At 34.6% G+C, this 20,009-nt stretch overlaps 2 protein-coding genes across 2 annotated transcripts; both read right to left on the bottom strand.

Moving 5' to 3' along the window:
* Nucleotides 1-7,623: 7,623 nt before the first annotated feature.
* LOC129809132 (uncharacterized) lies at nucleotides 7,624-8,940 on the bottom strand. The gene is made up of 2 exons (XM_055858939.1): nucleotides 8,715-8,940; nucleotides 7,624-8,644 (listed from the first exon to the last, which is right to left on the bottom strand). The coding sequence occupies exons 1-2, from the start codon at nucleotides 8,860-8,862 to the stop codon at nucleotides 7,713-7,715; spliced, it is 1,080 nt and encodes a 359-aa protein (XP_055714914.1). The 5' UTR covers nucleotides 8,863-8,940; the 3' UTR covers nucleotides 7,624-7,712.
* A 6,302-nt stretch (nucleotides 8,941-15,242) lies between these two features.
* LOC129809131 (holotricin-3-like) lies at nucleotides 15,243-15,560 on the bottom strand. The gene has a single exon (XM_055858938.1). The coding sequence runs from the start codon at nucleotides 15,558-15,560 to the stop codon at nucleotides 15,243-15,245; it is 318 nt and encodes a 105-aa protein (XP_055714913.1).
* Between the last annotated feature and the right edge of the window lie 4,449 nt (nucleotides 15,561-20,009).

The raw sequence follows: 20,009 nt of genomic DNA, 5'->3' as shown, positions 1-20,009 counted from the left end.
AACAAAGCAAATGAGCGACAATTTATATTTTGTCGTCTTGTGATTAAATTGCCTAGCCTCTTAGTTGTTTATCATGCTCAGGAGGGTGGAATGCAAACAATATGGTTTCCCTTTCTGTGCAGTTCCTATTTACTTACCATATTTCCCAATACCTCCCTATGTAACACCACATCTCATGAATTTACCACCCAATGTCCCCGTGAATTTCCGGCTTCTTCTTGTCACTGCATACTCTGGAGGAAATTAAGGAGCAATTCCATTGAACAGACTCCCTTTCCAAGAACGGAAACATAAGTAAAATATATTAGTGGGGTGGTTTTCTCTAAGCGCCCAAATATAGTTTGTAGCGTTAAAAATTAACTTAAGCGTGTTCCATTTGGTAAAATTTACACATTCGATGTTTATTTAACATTTATGTATCAGAGGTAAAGAGTATTTAATTAAAAGTAGCCACAAATGTGTACTTTCCGGTTCCAAAGTTTCCATCCACCTCCTTTGACTTAGTTTCTCACCATATTTGTTTACGTTTTCCTCTGTTGCAACATTTCCTGCGGGGGTTCATCAATCGGATTCCAAGATTATGGCATCCATTCTGTACTTGAAAGGTAAATTAATGAGTGTTTGTAGTTCAATGTCTCAGGGACTTCTCGAAAATTCAATTGAGGACGTATTGTAGTCTAAAATTTATTTACAAAACTGATTAGATGTAACAAATCGATAAATCTCATTCAAAGTTCACTATAAATACAAAGTTTTAAGTATTGTTTTACTGGTTTTACTAAATGTTTTATTGCTCAAATCCAAATTTACCTATCTTTACGTAGGTAGTCTAGAGTTATGTTAATCGGGTCCAAAGTTCGTATTTAGATATTTTGACACGCATAGTCCACGAATATGATATCGGCCTAAAATAGATTATTATAGTCGTTTCGTTTGTTCTGTCTGCAAGTTCGTATAGGCAAAGATACAGTAGAGACTCGCTAGGCAATATTTGGTTCCAGATTTGACACTTGGGTCGCACTGACTATAGTCCATGTCATTTTTGAAATTATCAACGACTTTAGTATTAAAATTCCTCGACGGTTTCCACTTTCTTTGCGATTGTGGTACTTGTCCTCGGTGTCTTCATTATGGATCACAATTATCACAACTACTCAATAAAGTTTGCCAAAAATATTAAAATAATTAATATGACAACATTGCATGTCGCGTACTAAAAAACATAACCTAACTTAAAATCAGTGTTTTGAAATCAACGGTCGATAAATTGTAGTCTATAGAGCGATGGCCTATAGCGGGGTTCTACTGTATATTCAGAACCGATTTTAGGCATGAAGAATAGGGATCAACGGCTCTATTTGAATTTAGATATAGTGCCCTCCCAGCGATCACAGTCAGCTAAAAAGGGCAACGTTTTCAGAATATTTTTGCAGAGTCAATCAGCAAAAATATGCTGACAAATCAGTTTTAGAAAATTCGATATCAAATATCTCGAAATTTCTATTTTTAATTTTGATAAAATTTTATTATGTTTTTGTTGATGTCGAGACTTTTAAGACGATATTTTGCAATTTTTTTCTATTGTACCCTGGCTTGAGATCCACACAGTATAAACGAGAACTCGTTGGCTGTACAATAATTTCGATGTTTTTTAGGTGATTTCGATGAAAATTCCGTGTGAATCTGTCAAAAAACAAAGGCTAAATAAGTCTGCCACTTACGGTTCACTTTGGGTGTCGATCAGCACGATCTTGGGGACAGATCGACTCGATCTACTTATCTGGCACTCACAGTTTACTCGCTGGCCACGCTTATTCACCTCCTGTCAAAACTGTTAATATCGCAAAAGTGATTCTTTTAATTACATTTTTATTCTCAGATATTTTTTAAATCCTAATGATATGCATGGCCAACATTCAAAATTATAAACTCTAAAAATTTTGAAATTTTGTAATTCAAAAATTTTCTTTTTTTCTGATATGAAAGTTTGTAAATTCACTATACTTTGCACCACCACCAACAATTGTACGAGTTCTTATTATTGTACAATATTTAAGCAATTTATATGGTTATATTTTTAACTGCTGGAACACCACGAGAAAACAGTTTTCACAATCGTGTTTTTTTTTCAACTTCTCTCCATTCTGGCTGCCAAACGGTAAGAGATATTGACTTCCGGTCTTCAGTGACCCCCCACAAGTCAAGATCCTCTATCGAACTAACTTACCCAAATTACCCCTCACCTCTTCTAACCCCTCCAAAAACATGTTTTTTGACTTTGCAAAAAAATTGATCCTGGCGACTTCGTTCATTTTTGGATATGTTTTGGAGGGCTCCCGATCAAAATCCCGAAAGCCAAAACCTTGAACGCCAAAATCCCAAAAGCCAAAATCCCGAAAGCCAAAATCTCGAATTCTTGAAAGTGTCATAACTACTCCCATGATTGCATGCGAGTGCTGCTGGAGGCAAAGGAAACTCTTCGGTGTCTTGGGAAATTATTCTAAACATTTTCCTCCATATAATTTTTTCGGATTTTGGAAATCGAGATTTTGGCTTTCAGGATTTTGGCCTTTTCCGGATTTTGGCGTTCGGGATTTCTGACTTTCGAGATTTTGGCTATCGGGATTTTGGCTGCCACCGATTTTGCAGATAGTCCAGCTGAACATTTCGTCCTTTGACACTTATCACTGGAAAAATTAAATTGAATTATTCAAGGTCAAAGTTTAGCCACCCTGCAGGGTCTAATTTTCAACGGATTTGCTTAAATTTGAACTTTTTTGAAAGGTCTTGAAAGGTCTTGAACCCAACTGCATCAGTCACAATCAGTGATAGATCAGGAAAGTAAAGGTTATAGCTCTATTTTAAAAATACTGTTTTTCGCACTTTTTTTAATTTTGTGTTTATCACAAATGATAAACAATTTAACTTAAATACGTGAAAAATAAACTACTTCCAGAAAGCAGTAAATCTGTTGTCCCACCTACAAATTTTCAGATCACGTTATTTGCTCATCTGATAAACCCCTTACATTTTTTTTCTATATCGATTCTACAGAAGTTCACTTATTTGAATAAATGGCAAAAAAAACCTATGTTAAAATATGATACACTGTAGGGTGAAACGTTTTATTGCAAATGCAATATGTGAGTTGCTGTACAATACCCCAAAATTGCATATGCCTAGTCATGTTTTTGGAATGAATGACGAATGGCACTAAATATTGCAATTCATTCACTCGGTTTGGGAGCATTTGTGTGGCTGTGCGAGTGACTATAGGCTTTCTGGCGAAAGGCACATTGGACAAAATTGGTGGACGACCAACTTTTGGCCATGGAAATGAATTATGAAATGAAACGCACGCCACGGGAATACTTACATGATGATAGCCAAAAGGTATTCTTCATGTGCAACTATGATAAAATAAAACCATGCAATAGCGACCGATTAGGAATAAATGAACAGATCGAATTTTCCTATTTTTAAAAAAGTGAAATTTCCCCTAGTTTTTAAAATATAGGAGCGATGAGTCACATTTATTCAAAAAATATATGAAGAAAGTAGTCATTATGAAGCTTGGGACCGTGCAAAGTATTGACACTTTCCCCTATTAGAAATTCAGTATGTCAAACCAACTAAAATTGAAATATATTCAAGGCTGTCGTATTTCAATTCAAACGAAAACCGAGCACATGACCAAAATGCCTCATCAGATAGATTCCAGTTTCAAAATGAGAAGTTGCTAATGGATTTTTCAAAGTAATTCCAATAAACTTATCTGAAAGTGATACGAATGATACCACATCTCATACTAAAAATGTCCCATTCATTTTGATCGACATAGAATATTTTTACAGGGAATGTTGAAGGCTTCAGTGGACAAAAGCAGGTATCACGTTCAAGGCGAGCACAGCAGGAGATGGGGGTCACACCGGGCGAAATAATAACTCTGCTCCTAACACATTTAGTTGACCTACTTGCAGCTCATTATACTGTACAATATCCACCATATATTTCCTTGTGTATGTAGTGAAAGCTTCATCCTCCTCTGGGACTATAAATATCCCTATAAAGCTCCCTAAACAACCCCCTCGATTCACCTTCCAAACACCCGCGCCAAGTCATTTTCCACCCAGAAACTATCCAAATGATAAAAACATTTTCGAGGCTTGGACACAAGTATGGGGTAGGGTGGGCAATGCTCATATAGGCAAAAGCCAAGAGAAAGAATAGAGTTTTCCAGGGTTAAAAAGGAGAGAATAATTACTCACAGTGTACATGCAGTTTGTACATTTTAAGCCAACTCATTCTTAGCCCTAGTTCTATTTATTCAAGAGTTTTGCCCGTGTAAGGAACTCATTGTTATATAATGGAAAATGCAGGAGAACTTTTATGTGATGCACAATTTTTGTGTGCTTCAGTGCAATTGTACAAGTTCATTAAAAAATTCAACATTTTTCTGCTGGCACGGACTCAAATTATGAAAGTACCGAGTACATGATTTCTGATGACATGACGGAGATAACTTCTAAGTAAATACGTGGTTTGTTGCAGAAGTTTATTTATTGTTGGAAAAACAAATATGCAGCTCACATTTCTACAATTTTATGTCACCCGCAAGAAATTAATAAAAAAACAACTATTTTTTCTTTGAAAAAAGCTCAATTTTATGAGAAAATGCTGAAAAAGATTAAATAATCCTGGTCCCCAATGGGCAAAAGATTACTCTGACTCAAATGTGACGCGCTTCTGGAGGACAATAAGTGGTCAAAAAAGTACTTGGAACTGGAGTCACTAAATGTGCGTAATATTTTCGTCTGATTTATATGAAAAATATTACTCATTAAAAAGTAATCGAAAATACTCAAAATGAACGTCCTTTGCCTTACTGTTATTTAACGCGTTAGAATGTCGTCAACACAGAAACTTTAATACGAGTAATGTGACTCCGACTACGTCGGTGTCACACAACGGTTATTTTGAGTAATTTTAGTGTACAAACAGTGAAATTGACATTTCGTGGCAAAACACAAAAAAAAACCTTCTGAAAATGAGTAAAAGACCGTTCAAATACTCTTCAACATATTATAGAAAGTTAAAGAAACTTTCTGAAAATCACACTGAGACTTCTGGATTCAGCTCGAAAGAGGAAATTTGCGCAATGTCTTCTTCAATTAGTCGAAGCAATATAGGTCCGTACTAATTATATTCTTGAGAACGAATTTCACTGTTACTTCAATCCATTTCAGACCACTGTAATTCCTCAGAAGTGAATCAGATTGATGAAGTCCGTAGAGTATCACCGGAAGACGAGGAATCCTGTTTTAAAAAGGGACTAACTGATTGGGCAATTGAGCACAATGAGACTCGTGCTTCAGTCGATCATCTTTTAAATTTGTTGAGGACTCATAAATGCTTGGAGTATCTTCCGAAAAATAGTAGAACTCTGCTGAAATCACCACAACACGTAGACATCACTTCTATGGGATCAGATGGTGAATTTTGGTACAATGGACTGGCGATAAACTTGAAGAAGCAATTCTGTGACATCAGGGAAGACACACAGATTTCCCTCAAAATTCACGTGGACGGTGTACAAATATATCGTAGCTCCAAAGTAGATTTTTGGCCAATTTTGTACATGATTGAAGAGAAGCCGGAATTTTCACCAGAAGTTGTTGCTATTTATTGTGGAGAGAAAAAGCCAGACAACTGTTCTGTATTCCTCAAACAATTTGTTGATGAGCTGGAAGAACTTATGGCCAATGGATTAGTAGTTAACAACCACACACTTTCCATCAAAATAAAATGTGTCATCTGCGATTCACCTGCAAGAGCATTTATTAAAGGTAACATTTCTAAATTAATGTTTTTGTGCATGGTATTATTGTTTTATTCGTTCTACTTAGGGCGAACTAGAGAAACTGTCTGGTACACATTCGGAAGTAGCAATTTGAATATTTTTCAACAAAATATTTAGAACTTTTTAGAAAAATGCTACATATTTTATCGCTAAGTATAGGTTTTACACAGCGAAGTATCTGTTTGTACAAAAATCAAACGTTTTCAATCGTTTTCAAAATCTCTTTGAAAAAAACTGTCAAATTCTTTGATAATACATTAATAAAATATTATATTATGCTGTAGTAATTTTAATCAATTATTCTATTTTTATATTACATTATCAATGAAAATTATACATAATATTTTCTTGAACTACTTAAAATATGTTGACAAACTTACTTCACATAGAACAATTGCCTTCTAAAGACTTACATCTAGTATAAAAATCAAAAAAGTCATATTCCTACGTGTGCTATTTATCCTGGTTTGGCCTATTTAAATATCAATTGATTTTTGTTGATATTGATTTATTCCACTATTTTAAAACTTTTTTTTATTTCCAGGGACGGTTTATTTCAATCATTCACATGGCTGTGGTAAATGTGAGATTGAGGGTACTTACTACAAACAAGAGAGACATATGTCTTTTGTAAGATCGAATGCCCGAAAGAGAACAGATGAAAGTTTTCGTGGAAGAAGAGATGAGTTCCATCACAGGGAAATATCAGAATTTGAACGCCTCAAAATCGATATGGTGCGTGATTTCCCTATAGCTGATTCACTTCATCTAATTGATTTAGGTGTAATGAAGAAAATGTTGCTTACCTGGGTTATCACGAATAAGAATTACAGCACAAAATTTTGCGGCAGAGACATTCAAGCAATGTCTGCCTTTTTAAAGGAAGTCAATTCCACGATGCCATCAGAAATTCATAGACGCGCTAGGCCTCTCTCACATCTCAAAAATTGGAAAGGAACAGAGTTCCGTACATTTATTCTATATTTGGGTCCAGTGATTTTGAGAAACCTTTTGCCAGACGATGCATATTTCAACTTTATGTTGCTGTTTTGTGCAGTAACCATCTGTTCATCAGATTATTACAAAAATTTGCTTAATGTTGCTGAAGTTCTATTCGTCGAATTCATTGAGACTTATATAAATGTCTATGGAATAGATGCAATTGGAAGCAACTTACATGGCCTCACTCATCTTGTAGATGATGTGAGATATCACGGCTCTTTGGATAAAATATCATCCTATCCTTTCGAGAGCTACCTCCATCAAATTACTCAAATGGTAAGGGGTGGACACAAACCACTCACACAAGCAGCAAAGAGAATTATTGAAAAATCTCGACGACAAAATGAAAGCGTACCAGAACTCACCTATCCAATTTTGAGAGGAAAAATATCTCAGGATCACGATCTTCCAGATTGTAGTGGATCATTCAATTGCGTCCTGATTACTCATGATTTGTTTTTGAAAAACGATTTAAAAAACAAATGGTTTTTAACAAAGGGCAACAAAATTGTTCAAATGATTAATGCAACTAAGCTCAATGGAGAGATAAATATTTATGGCACAGAGATTAAAAAATGTGGGGATTACTTTGAAGAACCAATAAGATCATCTCATTTAAATATTTATTCCACTAAATTTGTTACTGGTGAAAGACAAAGTTTGTACAGAATTCAGGATTTGAAATGCAAACTTTTTTCAATTCATACTTCAAACGAAATAATTTTTTTTCCACTACTTCATACTCTTACTGATTAGCTTTAATATCCCGAACAAAAATAAAATCTTATAACTTCATACATTATTGTTTCCTTTACCTTTTAATCAGCGTTTGTCGAAACTTCTGAATATTTTACTTTTTCTTCTGCTTTGATCTAGCCAAACTATGTTTGAGGATCTTTTCTTTGAAAAATTTCTCATTTTCGATGGTGGAGTATCTTTCATCAGCAAGCTTGACTATATCGTAAAATGCTTCAATAAAGTGAGTATAGCTAGAAAATTGTTTCTTATCATATTTGGTCTTACTGCCTGTCCATGAGTAGTTAGTTAATAAATCCCTTGTGAAAATTTCATCAATGAGTCGGAATGCAATTTTATTACCATCACGATTGCCTGATGTACCTCCAAAGGATGACATCTGATGAATAAATTGCTCCCTGTAAGTCTTATTTGCAAGGTGCGCCTCAAAATCCTCCAGAACTGATTCATCTCCAATTGGAAAAATATCTATTTTTGGTGTATTCTTCCTCTTTATACCCCCTTTTGGATTTTCTTGCTCTTCCAACAGTCTGTCCAACTTTACATCAATCGCAGGCAAAAGTGAAAGATATTTCAAATTGTCTTTCACCTGGTTAAGTTCCCCAAGAAACGCAGCACAATTGTCACATTGCGAAAAAGTTTGTTCGACTGGAGCTTCGTTTCCTGATTCTATATCTTCTTCTGCTCTTGTAGAAAAGTACTCCGGTTCTGGACACTCGACAATTTTGATTGAAGTTGCATCAGGACCAGTCTCATTAGTTAATGACGTCTCATAGTGACCTTCTGCTGATTCCGAGAAGTACACTGCATTGCATCCTTCAGTCTTAGAGACCAAAAAGTTAAAATCTTGCGAAGCTGTACCTTGTCCGACAGAGCACGTAGACTGCTTCCCCTTGCGGTGTTCCACTATTTCCGCCTCACTTTCAGTGTCTACAGTGCTGAGAGCTTTTTCATATCGAACAGCCTCTCCGAAGGAGGCGATATCTCTCATCTTCACCTGACATTTCAATTTCATCCAAGATTTTTCTGAAATAAAGCAAAAATTGATTCGTGTGTTTTCAGGGACATAAGAAATTGAGGTTATGTTCTAACTTACGAGGCTTGATCTTATCGTTGCTCCTGATTTTGTCAATATTTACACACTCTTTGGGCCAATAAAGCCTGCTGCCCTCCACCCATGTATCAGGACATGCCGCAACACAAGGGATACCGTCCTCAATTGTTTTTACGACTACAAACGGCATTTTCAAGCTTTTCGCGATATCACTGTAATGGCGGGCGGTAGCTGTCACTATTTTTCTCTCTACACATACTCAAGGCGTTTAAACAACATACACTACCATTTGTTTTTATCTTTCTTTTTGTGATTTTTTTAATCACATGAGCAAGAAACTATATCAGAATCTTGAACACCATTACTTTTAGACCTTTCGGAACATATTAAAATTCATAAAAAAGACTGGTTTGCAGAAAGAAGACTTTTGGAAGAAAATGAAATTGAGACAAGAATTCGTGCACTGTCTAATCACCTTGACTCGAGGTTTATGTCTTGTTATGGAGGATGGAATGTAAAAGATTCACCACAACGCAAAATAATAATTAATTATTGGGGCTTTAATAACTTTGTTCAGCGAAATTGATGTAAAATATTGAATTAGAAGAATGGAACAAGTTTCTATAGCGAATACACTTGCATATTGCGAAAAAACAGTAAATTTTAATTTTAAATATGATAAAATTTATTTTTTCTTTTATTTTCATTTGGGACCATAATTTACACGAAAACTATTTAATTTTCATTCGGAAATGGTATGTTCCATGAATTTTCTTCACTAAGTTATTGTCTTACAGACTATTTAAGATGAGTAGAATATTGCAGGAAAATGAATGATGGAATACCGACATTGTTTCAGTCAGAAAAATTGCTAATGACTACGAATTATTGTCCAATAAGTTTTAATTCCTATTCCGAAGACTATCTGAAACTCGGCTGGCAATTTCCAAGTCATCGTTTGTCAACAAAAATTACGAGTTATCGAGAAGTAAAACTATGGTTATTTTCAAGGGCAATTTTACTGCACGTTACCGTTAAAATGACCGACATATTATTCCCCACTTTCTGTCATCCAACCCTCTGAGGACCGTCACAGGACTCGTTTTCGGATCCAGAGAACCTTAATCTGACAGTATTCTTCCTCAAAATTGCCGTTTGGGAACAGTGAAATTCGTTCTCAAGAATATAATTAGTACGGACCTATATTGCTTCGACTAATTGAAGAAGACATTGCGCAAATTTCCTCTTTCGAGCTGAATCCAGAAGTCTCAGTGTGATTTTCAGAAAGTTTCTTTAACTTTCTATAATATGTTGAAGAGTATTTGAACGGTCTTTTACTCATTTTCAGAAGGTTTTCTTTGTGTTTTGCCACGAAATGTCAATTTCACTGTTTGTACACTAAAATTACTCAAAATAACCGTTGTGTGACACCGACGTAGTCGGAGTCACATTACTCGTATTAAAGTTTCTGTGTTGACGACATTCTAACGCGTTAAATAACAGTAAGGCAAAGGACGTTCATTTTGAGTATTTTCGATTACTTTTTAATGAGTAATATTTTTCATATAAATCAGACGAAAATATTACGCACATTTAGTGACTCCAGTTCCAAGTACTTTTTTGACCACTTATTGTCCTCCAGAAGCGCGTCACATTTGAGTCAGAGTAATCTTTTGCCCATTGGGATGTATTTTTGCGGGTTTTCGAAAGCTGCTATTTCTTAAAAATCAATTAAAAACAAGTGGCGAAAAAGTGCTTACACAGTGGCGAAAAAGTGTTTACAAAGTGGCGAAAAGTACTGAAACATGCATTGTTGCAGAAAATGTATTTTTTCAACTAGATGCCCAAAAATTCCCGGAAAGTCTCCTGGTTCATTAGAGAGACAATGCTTCAAAGCATTTGTACAGAAAATTTCTTTTTATTTCGACAAAAATTGTAAGAATTACAAGGGTACAAAACCTTAAGGTGGCGAAAAGGGCTTACTCTACCCTATTTAGAACCGAGATTTTGCATTTTCATGAGATTGAGAATTTAGAATTTTATTGCTCTCTAAGGGGTGATTTACTACACAGACAAATATAGTGCAATTAATGATTTTTGATAAGGATTAAAAGAGTTCTGTAACTTTTTCGTCAACGCAGAGAAAATTTAAGTAAAGCTTAGAAAAAAGAATATTACTTACTCAATAATAATAATAATAATAAATTGAACATTTAAAATTGTAAATATTAAAGCATCCAAGCTTTGCGAAATACTCGAACTCATGAGGTAGAGGCTTTTCGTGTTTTAATCTTCTTTGCCTAAGAAATACGCACTATCGAAATAATGATTTTAAAAAAGCCAAAATCTCGAACATCAAAGTCCCGAAAGGGGCAAAAGCCCAAAAGCCAAAATTTCGAAAGCCAAAATCCTGATATCCAAAATTCAGAGTAGTTAAAATCCTGAAAGTATCAATATCAGACGAATGATATATGTGTTGAATAATTTTACAAGACAAACGAATAGTTATGACACTTTTACCAATTTTTTGCTTTATCGAATTTTGACATTCAGAATTTTGGCTTTAGGAATTTTAGCCTTTTCGAGATTTTGACCAGTAAGGGGAATTCTGTACCGATATGACAATGTCACATGATAAATTTTCGTAGTAAATTATGTAGTAGGACAACATTAAAGTACAGTTAGCGTCGAATAGCCATTGCAAGGAACTCTGTGAAGCTCTTAGTAACCAGTAAGAATACGATTTTCAATTAACTTTTCCGAATTTACCACATAAAAAAATCTTAAATTTGTCATATGTCATTGTCATACTGTTACAGAATTCCCTTACAGGACCCTTTTACAGATATATTTGATAATGAAAAAATTATAGAAGGAATGATTTGAGATCTTTGACTTATTATAAACAAAACGCCTAAATAGTGCATAAATTATACATATCCAAAAATAAATGAAATCATTCAATATAAAATTAAAAAAAAAAAAAAAAATAATAAAATTTTGCAGGAGTTGAAGAAGTAAGGAAATATAAGAATATCCTATTTGAGATAATATCCACCTCCAGTGGTCTTACTGAAGACCAGAAGTCAATATATCTCTTACCGTTTTTCCTTCATATCCGAAAAATCGTAAAAGTTAAAAAAGACAAAAAAGTCACAGAAAATAAGAAGTCAATGAAAAATCAAAATTTAAATAAAATAAATCTATTACCGGTAGGGTAAATTAATCTAAATCAAAACCTGCTCCAAATGGAAATTTTTCGCTACTCCAAATGGAAACTTCATTGTTTTCATGATAAATACGGTACTAAATTATTATATTTATATATTTTCTATACCTCAGTTTCAATATTTAGTTAATTTTGCTACAAATAAAGCGAAAATCCATTCATATTCACAAATTTTAATTTGTTAATTTCCCAGAAAAATTAAAAGTGTAGGGGAAAAGCTCATAATTTTGTCCAGTTTCTTATTTTGGACACTTTGAGGATAACATTGGACACTAAAAATAAATTGATTAAAATGATGGATTTTCATTCCAATATTTGATGAATAATGAATTCTATCTAAATATTTGTTCTTTTTGGAAGATTTTGACACTAAATACGTTAAATTTTGAATATGATTTGAGTTGAAATTGCTTTGTTGAAAATTCAGTGTGAGCAATTGCTTACGAGAAATATGACAGAACTTCGTGTTTACTTCAGTTTTTATTTAGCCGTGGTGAAGTACTAACAATGTTTCTTCGGTTTTTTTGAGTGATATTATTGAATACTCATTGAATATTGTGTAGATTCTCGTTACTGGTGATTTGTACATTTGATCTGAAGTGAGATTTGCCTTGTGAATTAGATTTTTCGTGTGAAAAATGGCAAATTTTTTAAGACATTTACCAGTGAGGTGATGGCTCTTATTTTGGACAGGTGTTTTTCTCACGAAATTTCGTGAAGTTTTAGCTTTTGTGATGACTAGGTTGGACAAATGCCTGGAGAAACAAAGGAGTACCATCTCTACGAAAGAGATGCAGCGAGAAATGCCTTGAAAAGCTCCAGGAAAGGGCAGGGAATGAGCGAATCCGCACGTACTTGGAGTATCGAAGTCAACTCACTTTAATGAATGATATGGAAAGTTTCTGGGCTTCTTGTGACATTCCACGTTTCCCTTACATGATCAGGAAGAGAACTTGGTAAGATTGGTTCATGAAATGAAGAACAATGGGCATCCTGTTGAGGCGGATTAGCTGTCCAAATTTACAGACAAGTTGTAAAAATTAATAACCAGGTTGTCCAAAATAAGAGTCAAATTCACCTCTACATATCAATTCATTTTTAAACGTATTAAAACCAATTTTAGTAAAAATGAGATGATAAATAGCTTGCCAAGTTTCTAAACAATCCTTCTGAAAAGAGAGTAACAAAAAAGTCAATTAGTATTGAAAATATCGCACTTCAAACTTGGGATATCGATGCTTATATGCAGACTGTCCAAAATTATGAGCACTCCCCTACCTCTTCACCATCGCATTTTTCATAGATCGACCATGTTTTTCAATGAAAAACACAATGAGGTGACTTTTGTTTATTCGTTTTGTTTAATATTTATGTCATATTTCTGGCTAATTTTAGTTAAATTAAGTGCTAGTCTTTATTGTTAACAGTACGTGAAGTTTCCAAATGAAATAATTACCTATTTCGTGAACAAAAAGGGTTTTTCTGAAGTGTCTGCAAATGCTTCAATAGGAAACCCGGGAAAGAATGATTTTTTTGGAGAGATTTTCTTATTTTTTTAGATGGGAAAGGAGACAAAACCAGGAATAAGAACAAATCCTGCACTCAAGAGCAACTCAACAAGGTTTTGGAAGACTTTCGTCGCGGTTTCACTTACACTGTTTGTCTCCAATTACAAACTTTCCCTTGTCTCCATTTGGATTAATTTGATTCCAATAGAAGCATTTTACGCTCGCGTATTTTTCTTGTATTTAAGAAGATTTCAAATTATATCTAAAGAATTTTCACTAAACAGTAACATTCTAGAAGAGTCAAGGACTAAATTTATGTAATTCTCTTCAGAAAAAATTGAAGTTAATGTGTTGAATCTTCTGTCCAAGGTAAAGCGTCTGAAAATGGTTTTGAATTAGGACATTTACCCTACTCAACGGATTCATTTCCCATTGAGATTGATGCATTTGAATTGGAAATTTCAAAACCATAAAAAAATCAAAGTTACAGAACTTTGTTAAAAATTGTGTCATTTGTGATTTGAACTTGCACGCTCAAAAATCAAGTCAAAAATCCCAATTTAAATTTTTTTGGATATAAGTGTCTAGTGTCTATGAACAAAATGTTCCTCTAACCTATAAAAATATCTGAAAATGAATGAAATCACTGGAGCAAATTTTGAAATAATATAGGGGAATCTTTGCAGCTTCGTACAGAAATTGATGTCGAAGTTTCAATACTTTTTTTTACTGAAATGCCGAATTACACAAGTCAACTTAATTATACAAAATAGTGTATTATCCCTATAGCTAGTGGTCAATAATTTCGACTGATGCTTTTACAAACCTGCAAAGTTCGATTTTCCCGAGCTGCCATGGTAGCAATGTTTGTGAATTTTCCATAAAAAACACAAAACAGCCCCCTTCGAGCAAAAGATTTTACGGAAATGTTATCCCTGATAAACCTTCTGTAACTTGTAATAGTTATTTTTTTCCAAAAAATAAATATATTCTACAGCTAATTATAGTTTTAATTCCATTTTTTTTTAAATTTTGACTTCTTGAACCTAGGGAAATCCTAATTATTTCAGGAAATGTGAGATATTGAACTTGCTATTAGAATATGGTAATACGTTAGATTTATTTAGAGAAATGGAAAAATCGACTTTTATGAAGCTAGAATTGTACGAAGCTGCAAAGATTTCTATCCTCTATTCAGTTCTCCATTCTCCATTCTCCATGTTTGACAGCTGTCAAACATTCGAGATATTCAAAAATCTCCTTGATACGGGAGGTGGTTTATGTAAAGGAACTTTATTAGGGATTTTTTATGGGGGTCACCGAAAACCAGCCAATATCTTTTATCGTTTAAGCTCTAGAAATGTGACAAGTTGAAAAAGGTGGAGAGTTCGAGCTATAATGTAACATTTGATTTCGGCCAATAAGTAACATAAAATGTATCATAAATCGTATTCAATCTATTCAATGATATTTGACGTATCAAGATGGTTCATTATTTTTTATTTTAATTTTCCGTTTCACTATTTTCACGAAATAAAAATTTTTAAAATTAGATATTCTTTTGATTTTTTAATCAAAATACTGGCTAATCTGTTTCCATTATTTTAAAATGATATCGTTTTATCATTAACGTTTTTTAACGAACAGTGAAGAAGACAAACAAATTAAAAGGATTTCCTTTGAATATGTTAGACAATTTTCTATTAAAATTAAGTTTAATTTTTTACACAAAACATTTACAGTAATTTATACATTTTGAAGTCAATAAAGGGGTAGTTTCTGCAGGCAAATCCTTTTCTGAGTCACTCATTACGATGAGCAGAAAGCTTTCCTTTAGCCCCAGTGATGTCCATGGCCATGTCCATGACCGTGACCATGACCATGTCCCCATCCTCCGTGTCCACCATGCCCATGTCCATGCCCATGGCCTCCCCAGCCTCCTCCATGACCACCATGACCCCATCCGCCGCCACCATGATGATGATGGTGTCCACCACCGTATCCTCCGTAAGCAGATTCAGCTGTCTCAAAGATCTCAGCAGGACCACTAGCCACAAAGAGGGCAGAATGGACAGCTGAATCGTCAGCAACAGGGAAGGCAGCAGCAAGAGCAATAAGGCTAAAGACACCCAGAACAATCACCAATTTCATCTTGATCACTTTATTTTAATCTTCACTGAACAACTTGAAACTTTTACTGAATCGATCTCTTAAGTTCGACTTTTGAACGAATTCTGATAGCTTGTCCAAAATTGGTCGGTCTTTTATACCTACGAAAATTCTAATGCTGTGAGATTGTTTGGCTTTTTTCAGTTTGGTCAAATACCGCCACTTTTTTTTGCCCAAAACTCCTAAACCAATGTAAAAGAGAGGGTGGTGGGCACAAAAAATTAGCGTGTGAGAAAATCATTACCGCGAATCTCATTGAGAACCATTACCAGAGTTGTGGAAGTTCTGCAGGAAATATAGATCGTCGATAAATCGGAGGAAATATAAATAATATTTTTACTCAACCTTGTCCTCAGTTACTTGGCTACTTCACGAAAGCTTTGACTTGCTTTCAGAAATTAAAGAAAACACAATCATTATGGGTTGGTTGCAGTGTATTTAAACGAAGATCTTAAAGCTGTCTACACATTATGAGCATTTTTTAAAAAAATTCTTTAAAAAATTTTTTAAAAAATTTTTAAAAAAAAACTGTTTTTTAAAAATTTTTTTTTAAAAAAATGCCTCCACACTAGACTTAATTTTTGTAAAAAATTTCTGACAGATTACTCTCAGCATTTCGCTTGGGATTATTTTTCATGAAAATTTGTCATTTGAGTGATGGAAAAAGTGTGAAAAGTGTTTGTTGGAATTCCCTGGGATAGTTGTTAGTGAATGTTCGTGGAAAATTTTCCAAAATTGCAAAAGTGCAGTGTTTTTCTACAGAAGTTGTTCCCAGTGGAATCAATATTCCGGAGTGTGTGAACATAACCTCAAAATGTTGTTTTTCCCTAAAAATTTTGTGTGACTATCGCAGTTATTTATGTACAGAAATTGTTTTTCTTTGCGATAATCTGGAAACCAAGACATGCTCATCAGAAGAACCGCAGAAATTACTCGGAAGGACAAATTTGTTACCAGGAACAATGGGTAGAGTGGAGAAGAAGGTGTGCAGCTCAAAAGATCCTAGGTTCCATTGATCAGCAGCTCTTTCTGGAAAAGCTTCAGGACTTCAGGAAAACTTATGGATACGTTTGGATGAACAGGAGTATTTGTAACCAAGAACATTGACGTAAGTACAATGAATATGCTAAAAAAAAAACTCGCTGATTTTATTGCAAAGCTATTCCTGCAAAAAATTCAGGACTACAATTGGAAAAGCATGATAGTGGATGAGGGGAAGGACTTTGAGGAATAATTAGAAAGTGCTTCACTAAAATTCCTGCAAAAATTGATCCAGTGCAACTCTACAAATTTGATTCCGGATACTGGATGACACTGATTTGATTCCGGACACTGGTGATAATTATGATAAATTTTATGAAAAATAAATTCTCATATCTTGGTTTCCAATCCGAAATCTTTTATTGGTTATCCGGTGTACATTAAAGCCTTCTCCCTCTATCCACTACTGTCCAAGCAGGAGTCCCATGGAGGAAGCAAAAGTTTGTAGCCATCTCATCCTTGTGCTTCCGGATGGGAACATTTCCATCGTGGTTGAAAAGGAGGAATGATGGGAGGTGGTTCTGGGGCTTCAAGTGATGGGCTGTGGTAACTACGGATGACTCTTGTATGTACTAGGATCTTCTCAGTGGCTCTGAATAGGTCTATTGTCTTGATTGATTTACCAGGTTCATGTTCCAAAATTCTTCAATTTCCTTCTTTCCATTCATGTTTTAATTTGGTGCACGAGGTTACTGTACCATAACAATCTTCAAGAATACACAAACATCACAACTTTCGGCAACGTCAAAAGAAAAATCAGCGAAAGTGTTCCTCCAAAACTGGCTTTGATTCCACTGGGAACAACTTCTGTAGAAAAACACTGCACTTTCGCAATTTTGGAAAATTTTCCACGAACATTCACTAACAACTATCCCAGGGAATTCCAACAAACACTTTTCACACTTTTTCCATCACTCAAATGACAAATTTTCATGAAAAATGTCTCGAGTTGCTGTGATTTTTTAAAGAATTCTTTAAAAAACTGTTTTGTAAAAAATTGTCCCAGTGTGTAGAGGCATTTTTTTAAAAGAATTTTTTAAAGAAAAAACCTTGATTTTTTAAAAAAATGGGTCGTTTTTTTACAAAATCGCCTACACACTATACAAATTTCTGTAAAAAATCCAGTTTTTTTAAAAAAAAATTCACTAGTCTGGAGGCGATTTTTTTAAAGAACTTTTTTTAATGTCATTTTTTACAGAATTTTTTGATAATGTGTAGACAGCTGAAGTGACTCGCGAAAATTGGAAAGTAAAACACCAGTAAACAAATCAAACGGATCATAAAATTTTAAATTTAAATATTGTTTAAGTTACTCGTGACACTTAGTTTAGGCAATTAGACTAAAAGGTCCCGGTCAAAACCCCGTATTCGTCAAAGTGTCATATAAGTATTTCCACGATTGTACTCGCGCTTACTAGAGGCAAAGAGAAATTTTCTGGGAAATTATTTCACAAATTATTCTCTGTATAATTTCGTTCCTTTTAGGATTTTGACCATTTGGGATTTTGGATTGCAAGAATTTGGTTTTGAGGATTTTAGTTTACGGGATTTTGACTTTCCGGATTGTGGCTCTTACGAGATTTTGGATTTTGGGACTTTGGTTTTCAGGTTTTTGGCTTTCGGGATTTTGGATTTCGGGATTTAGGCTTTTCGGAATGTAGCTTTTTGGGATTTTAGCATTCGGAACTTTGGCTTTCAGTATATTCTGGTTTCGGGATTTTGGCTTTTCGGGATTTTGGATTTTGGGACTTAGGCTTTCTAAATTGTTACGAACACAAAGCCTTGTCCTTCAATGGGACGTAGCGCCACCTGAGTAATGCCCTGGTCACACTTACGACTAAAGTCCAGAGATGACTAAGCTCGTTCATAGCCAAGTCAGTTCCTGACACACTACAAATGAGGCTTAACATTTTCTGGCACTCACAAAACATAACTTTCGTGGGTTTTTATGCAGATATTTCCACTGAAATGCACTAGTACACCTTTAAAAATGAAACTACTTTTAAATTTACTACACAATTCACATGTAACAGCAAGAATTATTCAATAGAATCGTCTAAATTGGCTTAAGTCGCGAGTTAACTTCCACCTCACAAATAATTGTAATTAACAATAATTATTTCACGTGTATTGAGACATGAATTTACAAATTGTTTCATTTTTAGAGGAGTATTAGTGCATTTCAGTAGAAATATCTGCATAAAAACCCACGAAAGTTATGTTTTGTGGATACCAGTGAATGCTAATCCTCGTTCGTAGTGTGTCAGGAACTGACTAGGCTATGAACGAGCTTAGTCGTCTCTGAACTTTAATCGTAAGTGTGTCTAGGGCATAAGTGAGTAAGTAAGACTTGGACTTTTCGATCATATATATTTTCGAAATTTTGGCTTTTCGGAATTTTGCCTTTTCTGAATTTTGAATTTCGGGATTTTGGCTTTTCGGGACTTTGAATTTTAGGAATTAGGCTTTCTAGATTGTTACGAACACAAAGCTTTGTGCACCAATGGGACGACGTAGCGCCACCTAAGTAAGTGAGTAAGTAAGACTTGGGCTTTAAAATATTTTGGCTTTTCTGGATTTTGGCTTTTCGGGATTTTGGATTTCGGGACTTAGGCTTTCTAAATTGTTACGAATACAAAGCCTTGTCCTTCAATGGAATGTAGCGCCACCTAAGTAAGTGAGTAAGTAAGACTTGGGCTTTTCGGAATTTTGGCTTTTCAAGATTTTGGCTTTTCTGGATTTTGGCTTTTTTGAATTTTGAATTTCGTGATTTTTGCTTTTCGGGATTTTGAATTTCGGGACTTAGGCTTTCTAAATTGTTACGAATACAAAGCCTTGTCCTTCAATGGAATGTAGCGCCACCTAAGTAAGTGAGTAAGTAAGACTTGGGCTTTTTGATATCTTGGCTTTTCGGAATTTTGGCTTTTCAGGATTTTGACTTCTCTGAATTTTGAATTTCGTAATTTTGGCTTTTCAGAATTTTGAGTTTAAGGACTATGGCTTTCGGGATTTTGGCTTTTTGGAATTTTGGCTTTTCAGGATTTTGACTTCTCTGAATTTTGAATTTCGTAATTTTGGCTTTTCAGAATTTTGAGTTTAAGGACTATGGCTTTCGGGATTTTGGCTTTTTGGAATTTTGGCTTTTCGGGACTTTGAATATCAGGAGTTAGGCTTTCTAGATTGTTATGAACACAAAGCCTTGTCCACCAATGGGACGTAGCGCCAACTAAGTGAGTAAGTAAGACCTCGGCTTTTCAATATTTCGGCTTTTCAATATTTCGGCTTTTCGGAATTTTGGCTTTTCTGGCTTTTGGCCCATTCTGAATTTTGGATTTCGTGATTTTGGCTTTTCGGAATTTTTGCTTTTTAGAATTTTGGCTTTAAGGACTT

Source organism: Phlebotomus papatasi, unplaced genomic scaffold, assembly GCF_024763615.1.
Source record: "Phlebotomus papatasi isolate M1 unplaced genomic scaffold, Ppap_2.1 HiC_scaffold_313, whole genome shotgun sequence".
NCBI lineage: Eukaryota > Metazoa > Arthropoda > Insecta > Diptera > Psychodidae > Phlebotomus > Phlebotomus papatasi.
The sequence above is the reverse complement of the archived record's forward strand: the minus strand, read 5'-3'. Positions and strand labels throughout refer to the sequence as shown.